This window comes from Ursus americanus, chromosome 4 (assembly GCF_024610735.1).
Source record: "Ursus americanus isolate L20-20 chromosome 4, mUrsAme1.1.p, whole genome shotgun sequence".
NCBI classification, from domain to species: domain Eukaryota; kingdom Metazoa; phylum Chordata; class Mammalia; order Carnivora; family Ursidae; genus Ursus; species Ursus americanus.
In genome coordinates this window covers 35,555,278-35,580,481 of record NC_142130.1, presented here as the reverse complement: position 1 = coordinate 35,580,481, position 25,204 = coordinate 35,555,278, and the positions used below count along the sequence as shown (strand labels likewise).

At 39.8% G+C, this 25,204-nt stretch overlaps 1 protein-coding gene across 2 annotated transcripts; it reads left to right on the top strand.

Moving 5' to 3' along the window:
- Positions 1-327: 327 nt before the first annotated feature.
- On the top strand, positions 328-25,204 carry FAM162A (family with sequence similarity 162 member A). 2 transcript variants are annotated; one of them, XM_045812627.2, is made up of 5 exons: positions 328-507; positions 18,048-18,170; positions 19,207-19,315; positions 22,359-22,467; positions 24,941-25,204. In XM_045812627.2, exons 1-5 carry the CDS (start codon positions 474-476, stop codon positions 25,031-25,033), a joined length of 468 nt encoding a protein of 155 aa, XP_045668583.1. In that variant the 5' UTR covers positions 328-473; the 3' UTR covers positions 25,034-25,204. The 2 variants fall into 2 exon arrangements, with proteins under 2 accessions (XP_045668583.1, XP_087717706.1); XM_087861580.1 differs by lacking the exon at positions 328-507 and adding an exon at positions 15,762-15,831.

Here is a 25,204-nt window from a genome sequence, read left to right as displayed (position 1 = left end):
ACTGTGTGTTTTTGATGAAGGGATATACATTGAAAATGCTGGAAAAACTATTCAAATACTGGTTTATCTAGGCAGTGTGATTTCAGGGTCTACAGTTCACAGAAGTTCTACAGTGAGCACATTTCTTCTAAAGGGTACTACTTTAGACGCAGAGAATGACTGCAAAGGCCCGGGACACCCAGATTCCACAGAAGCATTCTTAAAGGCACGTCCAGGCACCGTGCAGGGCTGAACCGGGCTCACCGCTCGCATAGTCTGCGCGTCACGCACGTCCCACACGCTCCGCGCATCACGCAGGCCCCGCCCACACGCCCCTCGCGTCACGCACGACCCGCTCGGTCCGCCCTCAAGTAGTCCACGTCCTGCCCGCTTGCGCTGCCCGCCTTTTTCTCATTGCGGGCGTTTGGTGACATTGAATGTGCCCGCGGTGTCACCGCCTGAGAGGCGCTGTCGGGTCAGCGGAGTAGGCGGCCATGGGGAGCTTGCGTAGCCTGCGCCAGGCGGCGGGTGAGACGCGGGCCGGACTGGGGGAGGTTGGGAAGCCAGTTTGGCTGCTGGAGATTGAGGAATCCTGCAGCTTCCCCAGGTCTGGTAGTTGCTCGGTTTCATCACGCAGTCCCAAGTTGCTCGGAGTCATACCCCAAGGAAGGGAGATAGCAAAGGCTGAGCGAGCAACTGCTAAGCAGGTAGTCCGGGTTGGCCCAATTGACCGTCGCGCCTGGCCCTCTATCCACCCAGCTCCCACCAACTTAATGAGCTCTTGCTTCCCAATCCTTATCGACCCCCCATCCCCAGTGTCCTCTGAGCTTAGTTCTTAATGCACCTGCCATTCCTAGAACTCCCCCGTTGCCTGATTGATAAAGCTTTTCCACTTCTAACCATCTCAAAGAGTTTGTCCCTGCTCTTAGAGAAAACTTTGAGTCTAGGGTTTCCTACCCACTTAGTGTCTGATTAGGAAAGGGATTTAAGGTCTTACAGAATAATAGTTATTGTTTTCCTAAAATGGGGAATACATTTCTTTTAAACAATTCTACAATTAAGTGTTTTGAATTTTTTGGAGGAAAGTGTTACGTAGAATCTGCAATTTATTTTTCTAGTAGGCATTTGTGTAATGAGTATTTGGAGTCAGAGCTTGATTTCTTCTTGGGGAACCAGCAGAGCCTTTGCTTATTAGGGGCGGAGAAATCAGAAGGTTTGCTACTTCACTCTTTTCTAGGCACCTGGGCAAATCATTTTTGGTCACCTTTATGAGCTTTGGTAAGGTGTAATGACAGGTCTTTTATTCCTTTGTAGCAAATTATTAAAAAGTTGTTTATTTCAAATTTTAAAGGAAGAATCGCCCCAATCTTGCCTATTGAAATAATGTAAATGTACATTGCAAATGTAAGTGAAGTAATATAAAAAAAAGTTATCTTTTCTATCCTTATTTTGTGTTCCAATGGAGAATGGACTGGAAAACGTCTCAGACTGAAGAATATTATTTACTTCCCTTTAAAATAAACATTCCCTCCACTAAAAGAGATTGATTTCATTGATTTGTTCAGCTTTGTTGAACTAATTTACCTAATCTTTTGTGTACATCCTTTTGACCTGTTAGCTGTTACAAGGTAAGTGAAAGAATCATTGCTCTGTAAAAAGCTAAAATAGACTGAGTGAAAGGGACTTTGACTACATAGGAACTAAGACCCTAAGGTTTTAAGTAGTTTATCTTCCTGCCTTGAGAATATATTTATGCATTATAAAGATTCCAAAGCCTCTCTGCAGACTTTTGATATTTAAGAACCTACTATTGTGCACTCAATCAAAACAAAATTCCTTGAGCAATTTAAGAACAATTTATTTTATTCCAGATAGATCCACTAAGAATGTTATATGAAGAACTCTTTCCAAAGGACTTTCTTTGAATGTCTGATGTTTTGTGAGCAACTCTAAGCAATCTGCCCTTTCACCCACTTGTGTCCATTTTATAGCTGAATACTTTGACATACATTATTTTACTTGATTGATTTCTTATATTACCCTTCTTAGATAAGTCTCATCATCCATTCTCCACTGTACAAGTGAATAAACATAGGTCAGATGGTTAAATGACTTGTTCAAGATCATTTAGCCATAAAATGTTAGAGTCAGGAGATGAGTAAGTGCCTTCTCATTCAAGAAGTTGTGCTCCTTGTTTCATTCAAGATGCTTATTCAGGATATGTGTGTACTGTATATGTGTTTGTCATGGTTAATTGAGTCTCTTTGATGTGAAATGGAAGAGCCGTGAAATGCAGATTTACTTGTGAAATGGAAGCACACATTTATGTGCAAATGGATTTTCAAGTAGGAAGACTGATTTATCAGGCAACCTTAACCAAAGGAATGGCAGATCAAATAGAAACCTAATCTAGGTATGCTTCACTTATCCAGGATATTATATGGAATAAGATACTGTAGGTGAGTGAAATTTCAAATAGCCAAAGCTTAATCCTTTAAACGATGGACCTTTTTTTAATTGTTTCTGTTGGAAATCTTTGCTGTACTTTCTTAGCAAACAGAATATAAGTTTTTATGAGCATGAATTTGTTTATCATTTTGCAGATGTAGCTGGAGATCTAGGTCAGAGTTGTTAACTTGTGGTTCTTGGACCCCTTCACAGATGAGCAGTCCTGTGAACCTCTGAAATTATATTCATATTTTTATGTTTTGGGAAGAGAGGATCCGTAGCTTACATCCATTCCTTAGAGCAATCTGTGCTCTTTAAGTTAAAAGGCACTGATAAAATGATTTGGAACAAAATGTCTACTGACCCATACTCCTGTGGATTCCATGAGGGTAAAGACTAAATTGCTTTTACTAAATCCTTAGCCGTTATCAGTGTCCAGCTCACAGACAGGCAGTAGATATTCTTTGGAATAATTATTATTTTTTTAAGATTTTATTTATTTATGAGAGAGAGAGAGAGCGAGCACGAGCAGGAGGAGGGGCAAAGGGAGAAGCAGACTCTGCTGAGCAGGGAGTCCAAAGCAGGGCTCGATCCCAGGACTTGGGGATCATGACCTGAGTCAAAGACAGACGCTCAACTGACCAAGCCACCCAGGCACCCCTCTTTGTAATAATTATTTTTAATTATTTTAAATAATTATAATTTTTAAAAAATTAACTTAAAATTATTATTTTTAATAACAGTTATTACTTTCTGCAGAATAATTATTAGGTCAAAGGAATGGAATGGTTTTACAAGAATGTTTCTTCATACCTTCAGAAAAATTTTGTTGTCCTGAACTTGGCTGACTTATCAACAGATTTTAAAATGATTTTATTACTGTCGTTATTATACCAATACAGTGGACCATGGACAGCATCCTTGTCAGTTTAACTGACATTCCACAGCATTAGAATCAAGAGATAACCTAGGAGTCATACAATCTAGCACCCTAATTTTATAGGTGAGGAGACTTAAGGCCTCAGGGGGGAATTGACGTGGCCTCAGTAGAGTCATACAGGTACAGAGCTGGGACATCGCCAATATCTCCTGACTCCCATTCTGATTTTAGTTCCCCTACATTCTGCTCCTTCATTGTCCTTTCTGTTTGTTCTTGCTAACCAACCCTAAAAAACGTTTCTACTGCTTTTTGGCTTTGCTTATCACTCCTTCCAGGTCTTGTCAACAGGTTTTTAATGAGCACACACTGCGTGCCCTGTACAGTATGAAAGCTCTAAAGTGGGTGGACTCCCACTCTTTCTAGGGCTGGAGTTTGTTGCAATGAACGAATATTCCTATATAATATAGGCCTGTGTATTTTTGTGAACCACTTGAATTTGGGCAAAAAAGGAAGCCTTCCAGCAGAAGTCATTAAAGAAACATTTTTGGAAAATTAACATGGTTGCTGCACACAACATGAATAGCTACAACCTGTGAAGCTATTACAGAAATCCATGTGTGAGGTGATGATGGAAATGCCAAAAAAGGAATATATCTAGGAAGTGTTTTGAAGAAATAAGTGTGGCTCTGTGAAACATAGGGTGATTTAAGGAAGACTGAAGTTTTTGAGTGTGGAGGACTGAAGGAGTGGTGCCCTGTTGTCTGAAATAAGAAAGGCAAGAAGGTATACTGCTGTGGCAGAGAGGGTCGTGCATTATTGAGTGGTAGGTGGCATTGAGTTATAGGTGAATGTGGGACCTCTCAGTAAAAGACCAGGGGATAAAGGAGGGAGTCCTCCCTGAAGCAGACGAATGTGGGATGGAGGCAAAGATTGAATCTTGGAGGCCTGACATAGTGTAAGTAATAGGAAGTGGCAAAGAGGACATTAAAGATGGACATCATAGAGGCCAGAGATGAAGGGAGAGAATGGGGCAGTATAATGTTAAGAGAGACAGAAGCCTTGCAAAAGGCTGAGATCAGTAGTCAAATGGCTTCAAAGATGGGAAGAGTAGAATCAAATGAACTAATGATGAGATTCTAAAAAACATAGTCATGGAGAGAGATCACTAATGTTAGAGCAATTTTAGTAAAATGAGTGGGGGCAGAAACATTATAGTAAAATGTGTGAGTAGTGAGGACAAGGTAGTAAGTTAAATACGTGCCACTTATGCAGTCATTTGAACTACAAAAGGAAGGAGATTAGTATTTTATTTATAGGAACTGTTGAGAACAAGTGATTGTTTTGTCAACGATAGCGTACCTTCAGTGCCACTGTGGTATAATGAGACAAAAATTCTCATCAACAACAGGTCGAAGTGTAAATCAGTTCTGCCTTTCTGGAAAACAGTTGTTCTATTCTTAAAAAGGTTCATATTTTCTAACCCTGTGCTACCAGGATTCTACATAAGAAAATAATCAGAAATGCCATAAAGATTTATGTAGAAAACTCTTCATTTGTAATAGTGAAATTGGGAAGCATCCAGTCAAGGGAATGATTGAAGTCAGGTTATATCCATATGTTGGATGTTATATTGCCATCAAAAGTATTTTCTAATTAATATCTTGGAAAAGTATTTCGACATAAGCAAGATGTAGTATTATTTGATCATGAAAAATGTGTATGTTATATATAAGCATAGGAAAAAGTCTGGGAAAGATATACCACGCTGTTATCCCTGGATGATGTGATTATGGATGTTTTTATTTTTCTTCATACTTTTCTTTAAGCTTCCAAATTTTCTTAATGAGCAGGTGTTACTTTTATAATTTAAAGTTTGTTTTTTTAAGGGCAGGGAGACATTTGGCAGGAAAGGGGCCGAGGGAAGGATCTAGAGGTGGTAAGATAAGTTTGGTACAACATTCCTTGATAAGAGGGATCACAGTTGGAACAGTTCACTAGTTTAGAGTGAAAGAAGGCCGAGTGTTCTTACAAGCCGGCAGGGAGGGATGAGAAAACAGATGGAGAAGTAGGGAATCAGTTTCTGTCAGAAAGTAGATTTAGGTCAACAGCTAAGGCCAAGAGATTTTCAAATAATTACTATTGGGAATGGACTGGAATGTTGATGGGAGGGGAAAAAATCACCAAGAAATGGCCCCATCTCACTAAAAGTTTGGCCACCAGATACATAGATTTGCAAGACTTTTTCCAGAGTTTCCTCCCCACTTAAAAACTGGCCAGGTTCCAAAGGTTTATTTATAAGTCTATTTTTTGAACTCTAAAAATTTTTTCCCATAGAAGCTATGTTACAAATGGTGATTAGGGTTCTAGCCAGCCCACAAAAGTTCCTAATGTCAATCTCTCTTTTCATTTTTCCTCCCTCTTATTTTTCACATCTGTTGGGTCTTCTCCATTAGGACCTATAGCTGTCTTATTTCCTTTACACAGCCCACTTGAACTACAGTGTTGTGACACCACCTAAAAGGAGGTTTCCATATTTATGTCTTGCTACTCCTGTTCCCCTTATCTCTACTCGTCCCTCACCCCTAGCCCGTCCTGCATTCTGCACTCAGATTTACTTTATGAAATCACCATTGTTAATGTTTTTTTCCTGCTTAAAACTCTGCCTGTTTCCCAAATCCTTTTGGGAGTTTGACAGACAAAAGGACTCTCCCTATGGGGGAAGCATGGATAGGCACAGTACCCAGAGCTAGTGTCTTAACGTAAATTCCAAGCCCTAGAACATCAGCATGGACTTCATTAAGAAGGCAGTTAGGTTTGTGAGTGATGGAAGCCTGGCAGGCAGATTTGGAAATCTTTGTTGTATATAAGAGCTGGGCAAGTCAGAGTTTGAAGCCAAAAATTCCATCCTTTTCAGAATAATTGCAGATGAGGTATCAAGCCTGATCGTAGAAAAACCTCAGAGTAAGTTCATATCTCAGTTCATTTGTTTGTTTTGTTGTGGGCAACCTTTAGAGTAGCCCAGCTTTGCTTATAATGTGGAAACTAAATCAGTGGTTCTGTAATTTAAATGAGTTCTGAGTCAGAATAAGATCTCTAACTTCTCTAAGTGAGATAATTACCCTTAGTCATTCTTCCTTCTAGGTCTACTGAGCAGCTATAAACATTTGACATACAATTTCATCATAATTATCAAATATAATATTGATTAAAGGTTGTATGTATATGAGCTTTGCAGTTGTCAGGATAAGCATACATTTAGCTTTGTTCTCCTGAGACTTAAAATTGATTTGATTCTCAAAACAAACTTTGAATGTTCCTTCCTCAGACTTGCCCTTTCTTATCACAGCAAACATTTTAGGACTAGCAATATCCTATTTGATTTCTAGGAGGATTAAATAGGCATTTGTGGGCTAACATGAGAACCACCTATGTATTTAGATTAAAAAATCTTTCCATAGGACATGAAAAGGGAACACTGTTGCCCCAGAAACAAGCTGCTTCTCCCAGCCGGGGTCATGGTAGCTTCCAGCCTTCTGGAGCACTAGGAAAAGAGAAAGTGGTTGGGCAAACAGTCTCATAGCAGTGCAGTAGGATCAGCCTGGTGGGCTCTGGTCATTCATCGTGAGATAGTCAGACAGTGGTCTTTTACCCATGAGGGGTAGTCAGCTGCTGTGAAGGATGGAAGAGGGATGTGAAATATAGCCTTGTCCAAAGGGGAAGAGGCGGTAAGGCAACTACAGAACAGTTCACAGCGCATGTCATTAAGTACTGAGTAGTGTATGAGTCTGCGTACTCGTAAAATCCGAAAGTTGGGCGTCCAACTCTACAGAGATTCCAAACTTTCAATGTAATGAGTTGTATATTATTGATATGTAGAAGTTAGAAATAAAGCAGAGCTTCTTTTCAGTAAATTAGTTGTGGGAAAGAGGGATTTTGAACTCTGCCAGAGACCAGTATTAAGCTCTGGGGGTGCCCTGGTCACCCACATAACCTGCGCTCCAACAGGGACTCTAGCTGATTGTGTTGAAGAGCAGCGATTCTCAAACATGGTGGCACATTAGAATCACTTAGAGAATTTTAAAAAATATTTATGCCAGAGACCTGCTCCCAGACCCTGGGATTTAATTGGATGGCATTGTGTACTTTCTTAGGCTACTTTGGTGATTCTTGTATGCAAAATTTGAAATTCACTTTTCTAGAACATGGCTTCTTAAACTTTACTATGCATAAGCATCCCTTAGAGGGCTTATTAAAACATTCTTCTAGGCCACACTCCAGGAGATTCTGAAGGTTTGGGGTGGGGTCTGAGAATCTGTATTTCTATGAAGCTCCCAGCTGAGGCTGAGTAAATAGTACTGTTCTAGACTTCAGAATGTGTGGTATTGGTTTCCATGTGTCTGGCGCATAGTAAGTACTCATTAACTGTTGAATGAATGTGGATATCTATTTGCTTCTTGAAATTCAATGTTCATATGAATCATTTGGATATATCATTAAACGGCTTTTGCAGTTGTCAGGATAAGCGTACCTTTAGCTTTGTTCTCCTGAGACTTATAATTGATCTGATTCTCAAAACAAAAATAAAAATGCAGACTCAGATTCTGTAGGTCTGGGGTGGGAGCCAAGAATCTGCATTTCTAACAAGCTCCCAGGCAATGTCATGTCAACCACATTTGAGAATAGCAAGGTGTGACAGGATACATACCAACATGTATAATTTTCTCATCTCATTTCCACCAGTGTACATTAGTCAGATGACCTTCATTTTTAGTCTGCCCTGAATTGAGCACATTTCCTACTCTACCCCATTCCTTGTTTCATTCCAAACGCATATTGGAGTGCAAGTGAGTGAGACTGACATTTTTATAGAGATAACATCAAATTCTTGCTAATTTTAAAAAGAATAAATACCAAGTAAATATAAATTATTTATAAAACACGTCTAAAGTAAAAACAAGATATCCAAGTACTCATGTTTTTAAAAATATTTTTATTTTGGAATAATTTTAATTTACAGAAAAGTTGCAAAGATAGTACAAGAATTCTGTACCTCTCACCTAGTTGCCCCTAATGTTAACATCTTGTGTAACTATAGTATATTTGTCAGAACTAAAAAATTGGTATATTACTGTCAACTAAAGGACAGACTTTATTCGGGTCTCACCAGTTATTGTACTGATGTCCCATTTTCTGTTCCAGGATACCACATCGCATTTATTGTCATGTTTCTTTAGCCTCTTCTGATCTGTAACAGTTTCACATTCTTTGATTTTCATGATCTTGATAGTTTTGAAGAATAGAAGTCAGATATTTTGTAGAATGTCTCTCAATTTGGGTTTGTTTGATGCTTTCTCATGATGAGACTAGGGTTATGGGTTTAAGGACAGAATAACTAGCACAGAGGTCAAGTGTCCTTCCGACGGTACACGATATCCACATGATTTATGACTGGTAATTTTAACCTTGGTCAGTTTGTTTCTTCCTTGTAAAGTTACTGTTTTTCGCTTCCCATACTCTGTTCTTTGGAAACAAGTCACTAAGTCCAACTCACACTTTCCCACAAGGGGAAAGGAATCCAGGAGGGAAGAGTATCTACATATATTCGGGATTTTTCCCAAAAGGGGAGATTTGTCCCTTCTCCCTCATTTATTTATTCAGTTATTATTTATGCCAATATGGATTCGTATATTTTGTACCTTAAGTTATAATCTATTCCTACATTATTAGGTTGCTAAAATTATTCCAGGTTAGGCCATTTCAGATCAGCTCCTATGCCCCTTTGCATGCCCCTATCCAAAAACCTCCTCGTGTTTTCTGAATACTTCCTCTCTGGCACTATAAGGTGTTCTAGACTCATCTTGTACTCTGTCTGCGTCAGCCTAGAATCAGCCATTTTTCTCCAAGGAGCCCTAGTTCCTTCTATTAGATGATGGTATTTAGAAATCAAGATCTGGGCGCTGAGTGTGCCTGTTCTTACTGAGGTGTCACTGATTCCAGGCCCTCCCACTGGGTAGAGCTAGGACATACATGTATGTATACCAACCCGTGTGTACACACATCCTTAGGATTATGTCTCTATCATCTCTCCATACACATACATACATACAAATAACATATAACATATAAATGAATACATGTTTATTTATATACATTAATAAACAGCTTTGTAAAGCTTTTGATTCGGAATTCTCTGACTGATCCAGCACCGCATTCATTCTAGCTAGCCACATACCCTTGCTTTTAGAACTTCTTTCTCTGGCCTTTCATTATCTAGCACTTACTTACTAATTTGTTCAATCCTAGTATACTTGTAAAGTCGTTTCAGGATTGTTAAGCCATGCTCCTGTAAGAAATAAATTTGCCAACTAGAGTACAGTGTTTATGTACAGTTCCTTTTGTCTTTAGTCTTACAGTTTCCAGTCAAAAGGATGTTTTCCAAAGTTACTTAGGTCAGCTTCTTTTTCCCCACCTTGAAGTTTGTGAAGTAGATCATGTTATACATTTCTAATATAGTTTGATACATTTGTCATAGTCTGCATTCCATTCTGGGATTCTCCCAACATCCTGCTTGGTATTTTAAAATTTGCATCTATTAACGCTGTTTGTGATGGGTGGTTTTATGAGTTTTGACAAATGCCATGATCTTATTTTTAAGCAAATCATTAGCAGCCTTCATAGTTAGCAACATACTTAACAACACACTTGGCAACTGATCTTCACACGGGTTATAAAACACTAAATTAGGTCATCTAAAAGCATCTCTCCCACAGCATTCATTGAACCTTCATTTATCATGTCTAAGGTTGCACCACTGATGACTCTCTTCAGGAGTCTCTTGAAAGATTCTGAAAAAAAGGCATCTCCACCTCTCTGCACTGTCCATCATGAGGTTGGAAAGGCTTTTTATAGAGAGGAGAGGACAACAAGGCAAAAGCCAGTACTTGAACCAGCCTCATCCCAGCTGACCCACTACAACCTCCAGCTACTAGTAAAACCTCTAACGTACTGGTTTTCAAATTGTGAGCCCCAAGAACAACAGTAGTAGCCTCACCTGCGAAATTGTTAGAAATGAGAATTCTCAGGCTCCACCCATACTCACTGAACCCAAACCTCGGAACTGGGCTCCAGTAATCTATTACAAGTCCTCTGGGTGATTCTGAAGCACACTGAAGTTTGAGAACCTCTACTCTAGGTTAACTAGCCATTGATCAGTCACATCCTTAGAGGCAGCAGTGAGGATTCATCTTGACTTCCTGATAAGGCCCGGGGGATCCAGAACTGGTCAGCCAGGGGCAGCCTGCAAGTGCAGCCAGAGGGTTAAAGGGCTGTTTTTCTTTTGGTTTGTATGTTTGTTTTTAATTGTGATTCACCAGAGGATGGAAAATTTCTGGCTTGGATGTCTGTAGGGCAATATATGTTATCTCTTTGAGACAGAAAAGGAAGTCTTAATGATACTAAAACTTTTATAAGCTTTTACTTTTTTGTTATTGCAAAATAACTGAAATCACTTCAAGTGCTTCACAATTTTCTTTAGTGATTTCAGTTTTAAAAATTTTTTTACATTGTTATTTCTAATATGTATAATATATTTGCATGTTTTAATTAACATTTATACTTTAGGGAGGTAACAATTATTGGCATCCAGTATGAAGTTGTAGTAAGAAAAAAGCTGGGAGATATTTTCTGACTTAGGTAAACTTCTCATGCTTTCAAGTCCCTAATTTCACCTCCACCCCAGATACTTCAATGACTTCAAATCTTACTCCCCTTACTCTGTTCCAACCACACTGGCCTCCTCTTTGTGGTTCCTAGAACCACAGTTCTTTTGCACTTAACAGTTGTTTCTGTTTGGAATATCCTGCCACCAGATATCTGCATAGCTAGCTCTCTCACTTGCTTTGAAAGTGGCATTCTCAAAGAGAACTCACCCTGCTAGTCTACCTAAAATCTCACACACATACCCTATTCCGAGCACACAAACACTTCACTTCATGTCATGTTCCCAGTGTTCATTTTTTCTCTTGGGGCATTTAGTATCTAACTATACATATGTGTGTGTATGCATGTATGTGTGCATATGTATATATACTTTCTCTCCAATAGAATGTAAGTTTTACTAGCATAGATTTTTATCTGTTTTGTATATTATCTAGAACAATGCCTGGCACATAGTAGGTACTCAGTTATTATTTGTTGAATGAGTATCTCTAAACATACATTTATGTGATGCATAATTAGGGATATATGATAGCATTTTTGCCTTATCATTATTACTCAAACTGAGCTGAGAGGCACCTTGGCTTCTGGTCTCCTAAAATGCCGCTGTTCTAATTAAGAGGGATGGGGAAGGGCTATACCTAAGGTAATAGTTATTGATCCTTTTTTGCTTCTTGCGGACCTTGTAGCTCACTGCCAGTTAACCTTGTTCCTTGCTGTCTCTAGTGCCTGCAGGAAGGGAATGGGTCAGGCTGGTGTGAGATGGGACCTTGTAGGTAGGTCATAGTAAATAAGGGGTTCTCTGGGGAAGATGAGAAAGTCCTGGAGATGGATGGTACTGATGGTGATACAACAGTGTGAATACACTTAATGCCACAGAACTGTACACATAAAAATGGTCAGTTTTATGTATATTTTGCCACAATTAAAAACAAAAACCAAACACAGTGGTTCTAAAAGTGTAGTTTCAAATTGTTAGTTGCAGCTTCACCTGGGAACTTGTTAGAAATGCAGATTCCCAGCCTCCACCCCAGACCTGTTGATTCTGAAACTAGCGGTAGAAGTCCCCAGTGCTTTGTGTTAGCAAGCCACTCAGGTGTTTCTGGCACACACTGATGTTTGAGAATCACAGCATACAGAATTTGGTTCTAATCCCAAGAGCTGTGAAAAACTGTTGTAAAGTTTTATAGAGTAACTTCATGCCCTGGTAACTGCAGAAAATTATCTTGGTGAGAAATTCTGACCACTTGAGGGGTAAAATTGAAAAGTGCCATGGAAATGTTTTGAAAATTACTGGTTTAAGTCATGCTTCAAAAAATAAACTTAAAATGTAGAGGGCCTGCTGTGTTTCAAGCATCTTGCCAAATGCTCTCCCATTTGTTTTTCCACTTAACCCTCAAATCAGTCCTCGTGCAGTAAGTACTACATTATCCACATTTAAAATGAGGAAAGAAGCACAGATCCGATACTATAATTGATGTACTTTCCTCTGGTGCACACTTACTGCCACTAGGTGGCACTGGTGGGGTGGTTACCCAAACCTGGGCGAGGCCTTCTGGGATTACAGACTTAGAAAATGAAATAAATGTGGCCCCTTATGAAAGAAATCAAACGGCAAATAACCACAGTCTTTATATAAACAGGTTCCAATTTCCGGTATGTAAGAGGACCTCTGAAAATCCATTCCTATATAAAAGCAATGAGGGGCACCTAGGTGGCTCAGTTGCTTAAGCGTCCATCTTGATTTAGGCTTAGGTTGTGATCTCAGGGTTGTGGGATCAGAGTCCTACTTTGGCTCTGTGCTCATGTGGAGTCTGCTTGTCCCTCTCCCTCTGCTCCTTCCCCGCTCACTCTCTCTCTCTCAAATAAAATCTTTTTAAAAAAATAAAAGCCATGAAAACACTGCCAAAAGTTCTAAAAATCAGTTTTTTCAGAAATAGAAAATAATCGAAGGCTTGTGACAATCTGAGTAGTATCTATCCAAGAAAAATGACTTAAACATGGTGGGAACAGCAAGCTTTATGATAGGTTTAACAGTTTTCTATCTCCTGTCAGCTTCACAGTAGCCTTGAAAATGAATAGCCTCTCAATGAAAACTTGAAGTTCTAACAGGCACTGAAGAAGGCAGAATGGATTTGGAGCTCCCTAAAATCCCCAGCCTCCAAGAATTGTTACAGTTAGCTTGTCTGGCACTTCCCTGGAAACGCCCACTCACTGGGCTTGCCTGTTTTTCCCCTGACTCAGCTAATTCAGTCGGAACAGCTTCTCCCCTACCCGCCCCAAAGCATGCTGCAACAGGCACACAAAGCCCTTTGGCAAAGGCTGGCAAACTTCTCGGTGAAAGGCACCGAAGGATGTCCCTGTCCAATGATTAGGTAACCACTAAGCTAGTACAACATGGATAGAATACAAGGGAATATAGATTAATGGAATAGAATTGAGAGTCCAGAAATAAACCCTCACATTTATGGTCAATTGATTTTCTGTATTGTGCCAAAACAATTCAACAGGGGGAAGAATTGTTTTTTCAACCAATGATGCTAGGAAAACTGGATATCCACCTGCAAAAGAATGGAGGTGGATCCTTTCCACACATAATATACCAATATTAGCTCAAAATTGATCAGACCTAAATGTTAAAACTAAAACAATAACATTCTTAGAAGATAACATAGAAATAAGCTTTTGTGACCTTGTATATGACACCAAAAGCTCAAGCAACAAAAGAAAAAAAAAGGATAAGTTGGACCTCGTCAAGATTTGAAACATCTTTCTGGGATAATGAAAATCTTCTGGAATTAGAATGTAGTGATCAGTACACAACTTTGTGAATAAGCTAAAAACCACTGAATTGTACACTTTTTTTTTTATACAGATTTCTTTTTTTAAGATTTTATTTATTTATTTGACAGAGATAGAGACAGCCAGCGAGAGAGGGAACACAAGCAGGGGGAGTGGGAGAGGAAGAAGCAGGCTCATAGCGGAGGAGCCTGATGTGGGGCTCGATCCCAGAACGCCGGGATCACGCCCTGAGCCAAAGGCAGACGCTTAACGACTGAGCCACCCAGGCGCCCCTGAATTGTACACTTTAAAAGGATGAATTTGGGGCACCTGGGTGGCTCAGTCGGTTAAGCATCCAACTTTTGATTTTGGCTTGGTTCATGATCTTAGGGTCACAAGGAGTCTGCCTTAGATTCTCTCTCTGCCTCTCCCTCTGTCCCTTTTCTCCCCTAAAATAAATAAATCTTTTTTTTTAATGAATTTTATGATATGGAGTTATGTATGTATCAATAAGTGTTATTTTAAAAATCTTTACACAAATATAAACATGCCCATATAAAGCCTATAGTAATATCTTTTAAATTGTTACGTTTAAATTTTTTTTAAGATTTATTTATTTATTTATTTGACAGAAAGAGAGACAGCCAGCGAGAGAGGGAACACAAGCAGGGGGAGTGGGAAAAGAAGAAGCAGGCTCCCAGCGGAACAGGGAGCCTGATGCAGGGCTCGATCCCAGGTCCCTGGGATCAGGCCCTGAGCTGAAGGCAGATGCTTAACAACTGAGCCACCCAGGCACCCCTCATTTAAATTTTTTTAACAGCAAGAGAAAAAAAGTGAAGAAATCCTGTTTCTCACCAGCTTTGGGAAGTACACCTCCAACCATATTTTACTCCTATTCCCTCTTTTGCCTCCCTTATTGCTCCAACAATAAAGCTCCAAAGATATCTAAGTTGGAGTTCGGAACTGCAGAGATACAGACTATTTATCTACTAACAAGTAGATTTTAAAAACTACATGAACTTTCCTGGGAGCTTTCACTCACATAGCTGTGAGAGCACATTCTTGCTGCATTCAAGGCAAGTCTTAGGCATTCCTTTTTTGGTGACACTGAGCATCAGGCAGTGCCAGGACACTAATCAGATTTATCACTGCTGCCTTTCCAGCTTCCTTTTCTGTTCCGTTGTACTTCATAGTGCTTCCCTTTTGCCATGTTCTAGGACAGTAGGGCTCTTCTGGTTCTGAATTTTATACCAGCTTTGGTCTCTCTTGTACCATGACTCCCAAACTCAGAATCACCCGCCCCCCCTTTTCTCTTACCCTCATCAAAACTATTTCTGGCTGTCATTGCTTTGAATTCTGATTAATTATGACTGATTTAAAAATTTCATGCTAAGGCTGAAGATGAAAATGGCGAACTGAAACTTAGGTTTTTTTTTAAACACTTATTTTTATTTTAGAAAGCAAGAGCAGGAGGGGCAGAGAGAGAGGAAGAGAGAATCTCAAGCAGGCTCCAAGCTGAGCGCAGATCCCAACGTAGGCCTCAATCTCATGACCCTGAGCCGAAACCAAGAGTTGGACACTTAACCGACTGCGCCCCCTAGGCACCCCCTGAAACTAAGTTCTTTTTTTTTTTTTTTAATGTTTTTTTATTATGTTAGTCACCATACAGTACATCCCCGGTTTCCGATGTAAAGTTCGATAATTCATTAGTTGTATATAACACCCAGTGCACCATGCAATACGTGCCCTCCTTACTACCCATCACTGGTCTATCCCATTCCCCCGCCCCCCTCCCCTCTGAGGCCCTCAGTTTCTTAAGCATACATTTGTTTTAAGAATGAATGCCTTTCATAGTTTCGTTCACTGAGAAGGCACAGAAACAATGACAAACTCAGTAACAATGAGCCTTCCTAAGGCATCTCTAAAAATACTTCCTCTTTAAAGGAACCAGAGCACACTAAAGGAAGGTCTGATGCGAATCAGGAGCGAGAGGCATTCAAAATGGATTTGGAATATCACGTCAGAAAGTAAGGAAGCTATCAATGATCACTGAACACATGTTGAAAGTACTCAGGTGCCAACATAGAAGGGTCCCTAGTGACTAAAAATGGGACTGTTGGAGCATCAAAAGGAAAAATGACTGAAATGGGCTGGGGTACATGTTTTATAATGCAAGAGTTCCTTCTGTTGTTTTTTTAAAAGATTTATCCACTTAGAGAGAGAGAAAGAGCGTGCAAGCGGGGGGGGGGGAAGAGGGAGAGTCTTCAAGCAGACCCTCTGTGGAGTGTGGAGTCAGACATGGGGCTCAGTCCCACAACCCATGAGACCATGACCTGAGCCAAAACCAAGAGTCTGACCTTCAAACGACTGAGCCACCCAGGCACCCCCCGCCCCCACTTATGTTATTTTTTAAATTTTTTTTAAAGATTTTATTTATTTGACAGAGACACAGCAAGAGAGGGAACACAAACAGGGGGAGTGGGAGAGGAAGAAGCAGGCTTCTTGAGGAGCAGGGAGCCCAACGCGGGGCTCGATCCCAGGACCCTGGGATCATGACCTGAGCCGCAGGCAGACGCTTAACAACTGAGTCACCCATGCACCCCTGCTTGTATTATTTTTAAATAAAATATCACCTGTGGATGCTGCAAGGAAAGTGATTCATTAATTTGAAAACTGACAAATGGAAAGAGAACCAACCACTTATTCCACGTTTCTCGTGGACTTTTACCTTAGGATAATCAAATAGTTAATGTAGGATAGGACCATTTTACAACCCATATTGAAACAACAGATCCAGGTAACATCATCAGTGTCTGCTAAAAACATCAAATGAAGGGTTGACGGAGGTCTTTATAAGGTATGAGTCAGACTGATGCAGTAGGATCAGTACAGGAGGATACAGTAGGAAGCACACAATACCACCTATGGCATATTCTTGGTGAAAATTCTAACCTAAATCTGATGAAGCCTCAAAAATCTGTTTATATGAAAAAGAATTTAGAAGAACACATTAACACCAAGGGGATACCATCAGCAAAATCCCAAATGAGGGAAATTCTATAGAACTAATGACCTAGCTTCTTCAACAAGTGACAAGAAAGGAGGGGGAGACCTATACAGGACACATCAACCATATTCGGTATGCACCTATTTAGAATAAACCAACTATTAAAAAAATTAAAGCCTGCTGAGGAAATTTATTATTCGATCATATGCTAATATCAAGGATATAATATTTTTTAATGAAGCTAATGGTATTCTGGATAATGATTTTGAAAAGTTGCTGTTTTGAGATGCATACTGAAGTATCTATAGATGAACTAATAAGATGTTTGGGATTTGCTTTAAAATAATTCAGTAGGGGGTCGCCTGGTGGTTTAGTCAGTTGAGCATCCGGCTCTTGAATTTAGCTTAGGTCATGAACTCAGGGTCGTGAAACTGAGTCCTGTATTGGGCTCTGCACTCAGCGCAGAGTCTGCTTGAGGATTCTCTCTCTTCCTCTCCCTCTGCCCCTCTCCCGACTCGCTCACTCTCTCTGTCTCTCTCAAAAATAAATCTTTAAAAATAAGTAAATAAAATAATTCAGTAGGGAGTCGGGGGCGAAACCATATTTATTGGCTTAATTGTCAACACTGGGTGGTGAGTACATGGAGATTTATAATACTGATCCCTATGTGTACTTAGAATTTAGGTTTTAAAAATTATATATATGCAATACAGTTTTATACATTTTTTAAATATATAGTTTAAAAATTTTACACAATTCATGACTACACCTAAAGTTGATTTCCAGTTGGAGAGTTACAGCTTGGGTGGAAGAAGGCTTTCTAGAGCCCCTTGCTGGCCATTGCAGTCACCCAGAGTTCACCAGCGTAGTATTGGCAACTTTGGCATCTTGGTTTATCACTTGTGGGAGGTTCAAATTTTTACCTAAACTGCCCGGTGCTATAATATGCAATATTTCCACCAGAACCATTGTTATGACAAGATACATGTGAGAAGTACTTCTATAAAACTTACAGCTGATAAAACGTTTATAGTATAAATTGCTAACTTATAATATAAACATGTATATTTTAAAACAGCACCAAGTATCCTATTTTAAATACATGTATCTTACATAGTAGTATATTCACTTTTTAAATGAGTTAATTTTTATAAATGAAATATATACTCTGTAGGCATTTTTTCATTTTGAGACATTATATTTTCTTTCTCTGAAACATTTTTCTGTCTTTTCTAGGAAGTTATTTTAGGTTATATGAAAGAGTTGCTTCCTCATCTCTAAGACTCACCAGAAACTCCAATTTGAAGAGAATAAATGGATACTGCGCCAAACCACAAGAAAGTCCAAAAGCTCCACCCTGTAAGTTTTTATTCATTTTTCCAGTTATGGACTAAGCAGTTCTCAAAGAATGAAACAACTTGGAATGAAAAGAACCTAAATGACAGGTTGTACCAGGGGTTCCTACATCCTACCCTGTCTTGTAGTTCACGCCTCCCAAGTTGTACTTTCATTGGCTCACATGAAGCAATGCTTTGTTCTTTTTCCTCATCTGTCATTTTTATCTCTTGTTTCCAGGATTAGACTAGAGCTTTTTGTTGGAGAGTAGGGGCACCAAAGTAAATAGTGATCTAGAAATGGTCTTTAAGGAACCCCAAAGATGAACCAAATTAGAAAGTGATGTTGTAGGTACAATATAACTAGAGCTCTTTCTCTCTTCCATCTATTATACAGGTTAATATTCTAAAACCTTAACTTCTCCTTTGCTTCAAAGTGTACAGTGGTTCCCAAATCAGGTTTAAAAAGCTCAGTCTGGCATTCAGGGTCTTTTGTAATCTTATTTTACCTTATAACATTTTTCTTTTTCTACTGAAGTCAAGCTGCTTATTGTTCCCTTCTTAGTTCATCTTTACCTCTATATCTTTGTTTATGGTGTTCTTTCAACTTTCAATGGCTAGGAAATAATGCTTTTATTTATTTATTTATTTATTTTTAAGATTTTTTATTTATTTATGTGACAGAGAGACAGCCAGCGAGAGAGGGAACACAGCAGGGGAGTGAGAGAGGAAGAAGCAGGCTCCCAGCGGAGGAGCCTGATGTGGGGCTCGATCCCATAACGCCGGGATCACGCCCTGAGCCGAAGGCAGACGCTTTAACGACTGCGCTACCCAGGCGCCCCATAATGCTTTTATTTTACCTCAGTCCCCACAGAATTTTGGAACCTTGTTTGAGAAATGCAGCATCCTAAGAAATTCCATTCAAATAAAGCTTTAATTAGCTTGAGGTTTCTCAATGTTTCTGTTTCATGAACAGCTAAAAAGCACAAATAGCATTTTTTAATTGCTAAATTTGAGAGTCATAACCTCAAATAAAATATCTTGTCTTGTTTTTCTCATAGACACTTACAGCCACAGAGTGCCATTACACAAACCTACACACTGGGAGAAGAAGATCCTGATATGGTCAGGTCGCTTCAAAAAGGAAGATGAAATCCCAGAGACTGTCTCGTGAGTGCTGAACATACGGGTTGTACGCAGCTTTTTTTTCTCACCGATCTATTTCAAAGGCAAAACAGTTCCTCTGAGTCTGACTATTTAAAAACTTTCAACCAAATTTCAGAATAGTTTTCACTTCTCTAAATGTTTCCTCTTTGGCAAGTACCTGCAATAAAAACAGTGCTGGAAAGTCTTGTATCTTATCACTAATACGTTGTGTTGTGCCTGATGGAGAGCTGTCAGGTACTCTGAAGTCACCTGATTGATTTCCTCTCCTAGCTACAGAAATGTGACTAAGCAGTGATGTTCACTGTTTTTAACTTATTTGTAATCTGGGTATATCAGTTAGGTACCACTAACAATAATTAATTGTTATATTCTATGAAATCCACTCAGGTCTTCAACAAGAGGCATCAAAGTATTTAAGAGCAACATATTCTCTTTCTGGGATTCCAGAAAGCATGCTTCCTATCCCTATCACCAGCTTCCTTAAACCCAGCCCTGGCTGGGATCTTGGAACTTTCTCAGAGTCTGGGTGCATGCAGATTCCCCTAACCCAGGGTTTCTCAACCCCAGTGCTATCAACATTTTGGGCCGGATGATTCTTTGTTGGTGGGAGCTGCTGTGTACACGGTAGAATGTTTAGCAGCACACTTGCTCGGTCTCTTCATCCCCCAGATGTTAGTAACGCGCAGTGAAAAAGGTCTCCACACATTGCCAAATATCCCCTGGGGGGACAAAAGAAAAAACCGTGGTTGAGAACCACTGCTCCAGCCTGATGTTACGGTTTGCATCTTGGCCAAGAGAGATTCTGAGAAGTAGGTGCCGTGTCCCCTGTGGGGCATCATCATCCTCTTCAGAGACAGGGACTTGGGACAAAGATCCTAGATGTTCCCTTCTGGTGAGAAACTATTCCTGGACCTACTGGCTTCTGGTTTCAAGGCATGATTTTAAACGGTCGGAGTTCATTCAGGGTATCTTTTCCCAGGAATAGAAGTGTTACTTGCTTTCTGTTTGCAACAGCTTTAACAGCCATTCTACTTCTGCCCGTCAAATTAAATAGCACGTTATTTTCACTAAAATTATTTCAGCAGGAAAGTCTTGGTCCTTCTTAGCTAAAGTGACAGTGTACTCTCCTGGGAAATAAGAGCAAGCCAGAAATAACAATGATATTAAGTTCTTTTTTTTTTAAGATTTTATTTATTCATTTGAGAGAGAGAGATACAGAGAGAAAGAGCATGAGCAGGGGAAGAGGCAGAGGGAGAAGCAGGCTCCCCACTGAGCAAAGAGCACCATGGGGCTCAGTCCCAGGACCCTGAGATCATGACCTGAGCCAAAGGCAGGAGCTTAACCATCTGAGTCACCCAGGCACACCTGATATTTAGTTCTTGCCTGTGTCTTAATTTCTTCCTGAATATTCCAGCAGAAAACAAGCTGCTGCATACCCATGGCCCTAATAGGTGCTATATAGATTTTGCCATGGAACCTTCCTCAGTCTGTGTTGTGGGTGGTTCCAAGATCCCGCTCAAGTCCAAAGTACTACCTACTGAGTCACCCTAGAATGTTCTGCTCTGAGCCTGGGCAACTACCAGCCTGCTGGTAGTTCTGAACAGGCACTGCTTAACTTGCCCATTCTGATTGCTTCCTGTAGAATGGAGGGCAACCTCATGACCTTATTTAAATGCATTTTACATTTTTAATGTAAAATACTTTTAATATATAACGCTTTTTAAAAATTTGTTAACTATCTTTTAGAGAGAGAGCACATGCTGGCACAATAGCGGGGTGGGGGAGGGGCAGAGGGAGAGAGAATTCCAAGCAGGCTCCACGTTCAGCAAGGAGCCCGATGCGGGGCTCGATCCCACGACCCTAAATTCATGACCTGAGCCAAAATCGAGAGTTGGATGCTTAACCGAATGAGCCACCCAGGCACCCCAAAATATAAAATACTTCTAATGAAAAGTGAAATGTATTACTTTTCAGGAGTATCGGTAGCACTTTAGTTAGACATGCCAGTTCACATAAAATATTGCCAACATGGGTAGTTAGTTTGTCGTTGTTTGGCTCTCAGATGCTCTTAATAGAGCAATTCATTGTCCTTAGCAGGTGTCCCTGGTTCTCTCACCACCCTGTAGGCCCAGCTTCAGGGCCTGGAGAATCTGTTCACGTTGCTGCCTCACTGGGTCCCAGCTCTTACATCACGCCTATGCTTTCAGGCTTCTCCTACCAACTGCAATGCTTGGACCCTGTGCCTCCTTCCAAGCATTTTTAAAGTACTTTTTTCCTCCTGATTTCAAAAGTAATGTGTGTTAAAAATCTGGGGAAAAAGGAAGGAAAGAAGGAAGGTAATACTTTCATCCCATCATCTAGAGATAGTCACTTCCTGTTTACACCCCTACTGAGTAGGCCAGTGTTCTCGCAAGGGTCCGTTTGGACTCTTCATGCCCTGCCCTGGGGATCTACTAGACTCACGTAACAGAACCACAACTCACTACCCACATACAGAATCACCAAGGTGGAGTGGCCTTCTCTTTAGACTCTCCCTTGGTAGGCCTCTTAGCTTTCACACGAGAATGGTAAACCAACCCTCAATTTTCTGTTAAGACACATGGGTCTGTATATACATCTTCTTCAGAACCCCAGGGAGAAACAACTCCTGTTTTCACTTTTAGCATTAGCTGCTAATGTGAAACTTGAAAGCCAAAATTGGGGTTAATAGCGAGCATAGGTTAATATACCATAGCGAGCATAGGTTAATACACCGTGCCTTTTTTCCCCCTTTGCTCCTCGATCCACTTTCTGTCTTCAGGCTTTCTTCCCTTTTTCTTACTTTTAAGTTTGTGCTATTTTATTGGATTTTATTAATAAGTTTAAAGTGAGTTGTGAAAATGCCTCATGTTCCCCCAAATCCTACAAGATTTCCAGGCCCCGCATCTTTTTTTCTATTTGTGGTACCACTCCACTTCTGATTTGTGGTACACAGAGTTTTATTTCCTACTGGCAACTTCAGAAAGAGAACAATTAACTCTCTCTCATAATCTCACTGTGTTATTAGGTTTGAGATGCTTGATGCTGCGAAGAACAAGATCCGGGTGAAGGTCAGCTATGCCATGATAGCCCTGACAGTGGCAGGATGCATCTGGATGGTTATTGAGGGCAAGAAGGTGAGCACGGACTTCCTGTGTCTGTTCTCTACAAAGGATCTAAAGGAAATCAGGGGTTGACTCTCATATTTATTCTCTTGAGAAGAGGGGGCTCCTTTCTACATCAGAAATGGTAAGAAACAAAATGAGACACAGTAGGGACAAACCTGGGATATCATGCCTGAGGATAAACATCAAATCCTAATTTTGGCAAGGTAAAGGACTAAATTAGTTTTGCATAAAGTAAAAAAAAAAAAGTGTTTAGTTATCACAGATGTCATAAATTATGTGAAACCAGAAAAATATCACTGGTGTATTTAATGACGACCTTGGCATGTCTGTAAAGCACTCTAGTACATGGGCATATTTATCCACACTCTAACTGCCTTAACCCTGGGGACTTGAAGCTTGGTCACACTGGGCCATATGTGTAAGGACAACAGCTCCTAAACAAGTACAAAGGCTTTCAAGTCCAGAAATCTTTGTCTTAACCTAGATCATTATTAATGGCTATCATTAAGTGAATACTCACGGTCTTCTAAGCACTTGGCTTTTCTTTCATTTGAGCCTCACAATAGCATGGCAAAATAGGTACTATTATTAGGAACTCATTTATAGATAAGGACACATAGCTTAGAAAGCTCTGCTAAGTTGCCCAAGGTTACACATGTCCTAAATGGCAGAGCCACAGTTTAAACCTAGACCTAACTGAGGTGATAGTAAAATTGCTGCCACTTAATCAAGGGCTCATTATATAGCAGGCACTATTAAACTCATTTACTCACCACAGTATCCAAAGAACCTAAGCAGTAGCTTCTTTTATTATCCATACTTTATAATTAAAGAGGAACCTGAAGCTTAGAGATACTAAATCATTTTCCCAAAGTCCCATAGCTAATAAGTGCCAGGATAAAAATTTAGAGCCAAGTTTGCAAATTCCTAAACTCACATAATACTATCTTGTGATTAAAATATAGGTTTTTATATTTTATATTTTTATATTTTATATTTTAATATAAATATTTATATATATTTATATTTTAATATAAATATTTATATACATTTATATTTTATAGCACTAGTCAAACCCTTATTTTAATACCATGTCTAATTTTATATATCGCAGCTTCCATGTGCAAAGAGATGTCTTACATCTATTATCAGATATTAAAAAGGTTCTTCTACCAACCCAGCAGTAACTGACTTCCCTTACCCAAGTTGGTGCAGAGTGAAAGGAAATGAACTTCTGGCTCTCTTCCGACTTTTGGAGTGGAAAATACTGACTATTTAGACTGACCTTATGGGAGCATGAAGGACAAGTGTGCAGGACTGGGTGAAATTCTTTTGACATCTCTGTTCTACCCCACTTCAGATTTTCTTCTGGCTTCCTCTTTGCCTTATGCTTAGTTCTCAGATTGAAACCTACAGAAGCATGTGGACAGGACATAGGGCTTCTAGAATTCCAAGGAGTCTGCATTGCTTTTGTATACTTGATTACACTAAGCTGAGTCTAAATACTCTAGAAACAAGTTACCACTTGGGATTTCTTCTAGCCTCATCTAAGGGTATACACCATGTACTTCAAGAGTTTCTCTCCTTTATATGGCAGAAAACCGTCTCATTTGTTTTACATGGAAATATCCATTTCTTACAAGTTGGCAAATGCTACTAGAATGGAGGACTTTAAGACTTAATGCTATTTAGAAGAGAGAAATTAGCCATTGTATGTTTTGTCCTCACCATCAACTTACCATTCCCATTCTCCTCTCCCTTCCCATACCTAATTCTTTACGTGTGAAATTACACAGATATAAGAAAATCCCACCTTATATATAGGGTGCTAGTTTCATTTATTTGATATAAAACTTCTGAAACTGGTCTGCTTATGTAAGCTTCACAGGCATGTAATAGGTCACATGGAGGGGAAACAAGGGAAGAGGATGGTTGCCTCTCCCCCACTGCTGTTTGCTGTCAAAGGATGGAGCAGTGGGATCGATACTGTTGAGAGTCATCAAGCACAGTATTTGGTAAAGTCTGGGGTCTCCAAAGCTGAATAGTTTTGGTAAAAGAGGAAGAAGGAGTTAGAAGGGTATGAAAGTATACAATGAGTTGGGGAAGGAGAAATGGTAGCAACAAAGAAAAGTGAAAGGAAAAAAAAAGGATAGAAATGGAAACAAAAAGGCATTCAATACTAAAGAGAGGAAAAGGGGAAAAGATAAGGGAAGACATTATAAGGGAGAAGCTAGATTTAAAGAAACAGGCCAGAGAGAGAAGGTAGAGGGTGTGGCATTTCTCTCGTGCTTGACTGAATGGGCTACTGACTGTGAGTGTTAGAGGAAGCAGAAGGCACACGGAGGGGGCTTCTGTGCTCAGTGTGCCCACAGTAGACCATTGTGGGCCTGCAGTGCCCTAGTTAATCTGCTGACATCAGTGTAGGGTAATGATATCCTCCCCAAACCCGCATGATCACTTGTTCAAATTTGTTTCACTTTAGGCTGTCAAGAGAAACGAGTCTTTAACAAGCCTGAACTTAGAAAAAAAAGCTCGCCTGAGAGAAGAAGCAGCTATGAAGGCCAAAACAGAGTAGCAGAGGTATCCATGTTGGCTGGATTTTGAAATTGCAGGAATAATGTTGCAGCAATTAGCCTGTGTTAAAAAAAATACAGTATGAGGATCCATTTCATGAAAGTATGGTTTGCACAGACTTCTAATTTCCCCATTTCTGATACAGTGGGACAAATAAATTTCCTTAAAGAAA

Coding starts and splice junctions, on each gene's coding strand:
- FAM162A (XM_087861580.1), top strand. CDS start 15,777: ATGCGAATCAGGAGCGAGAGGCATTCAAAATGGATTTGGAATATCACG. Junction 19,316..22,358: donor GAAATCCCAGAGACTGTCTC/GTGAGTGCTGAA, acceptor CTGTGTTATTAG/GTTTGAGATGCTTGATGCTG. Junction 22,468..24,940: donor TGGTTATTGAGGGCAAGAAG/GTGAGCACGGAC, acceptor GTTTCACTTTAG/GCTGTCAAGAGAAACGAGTC.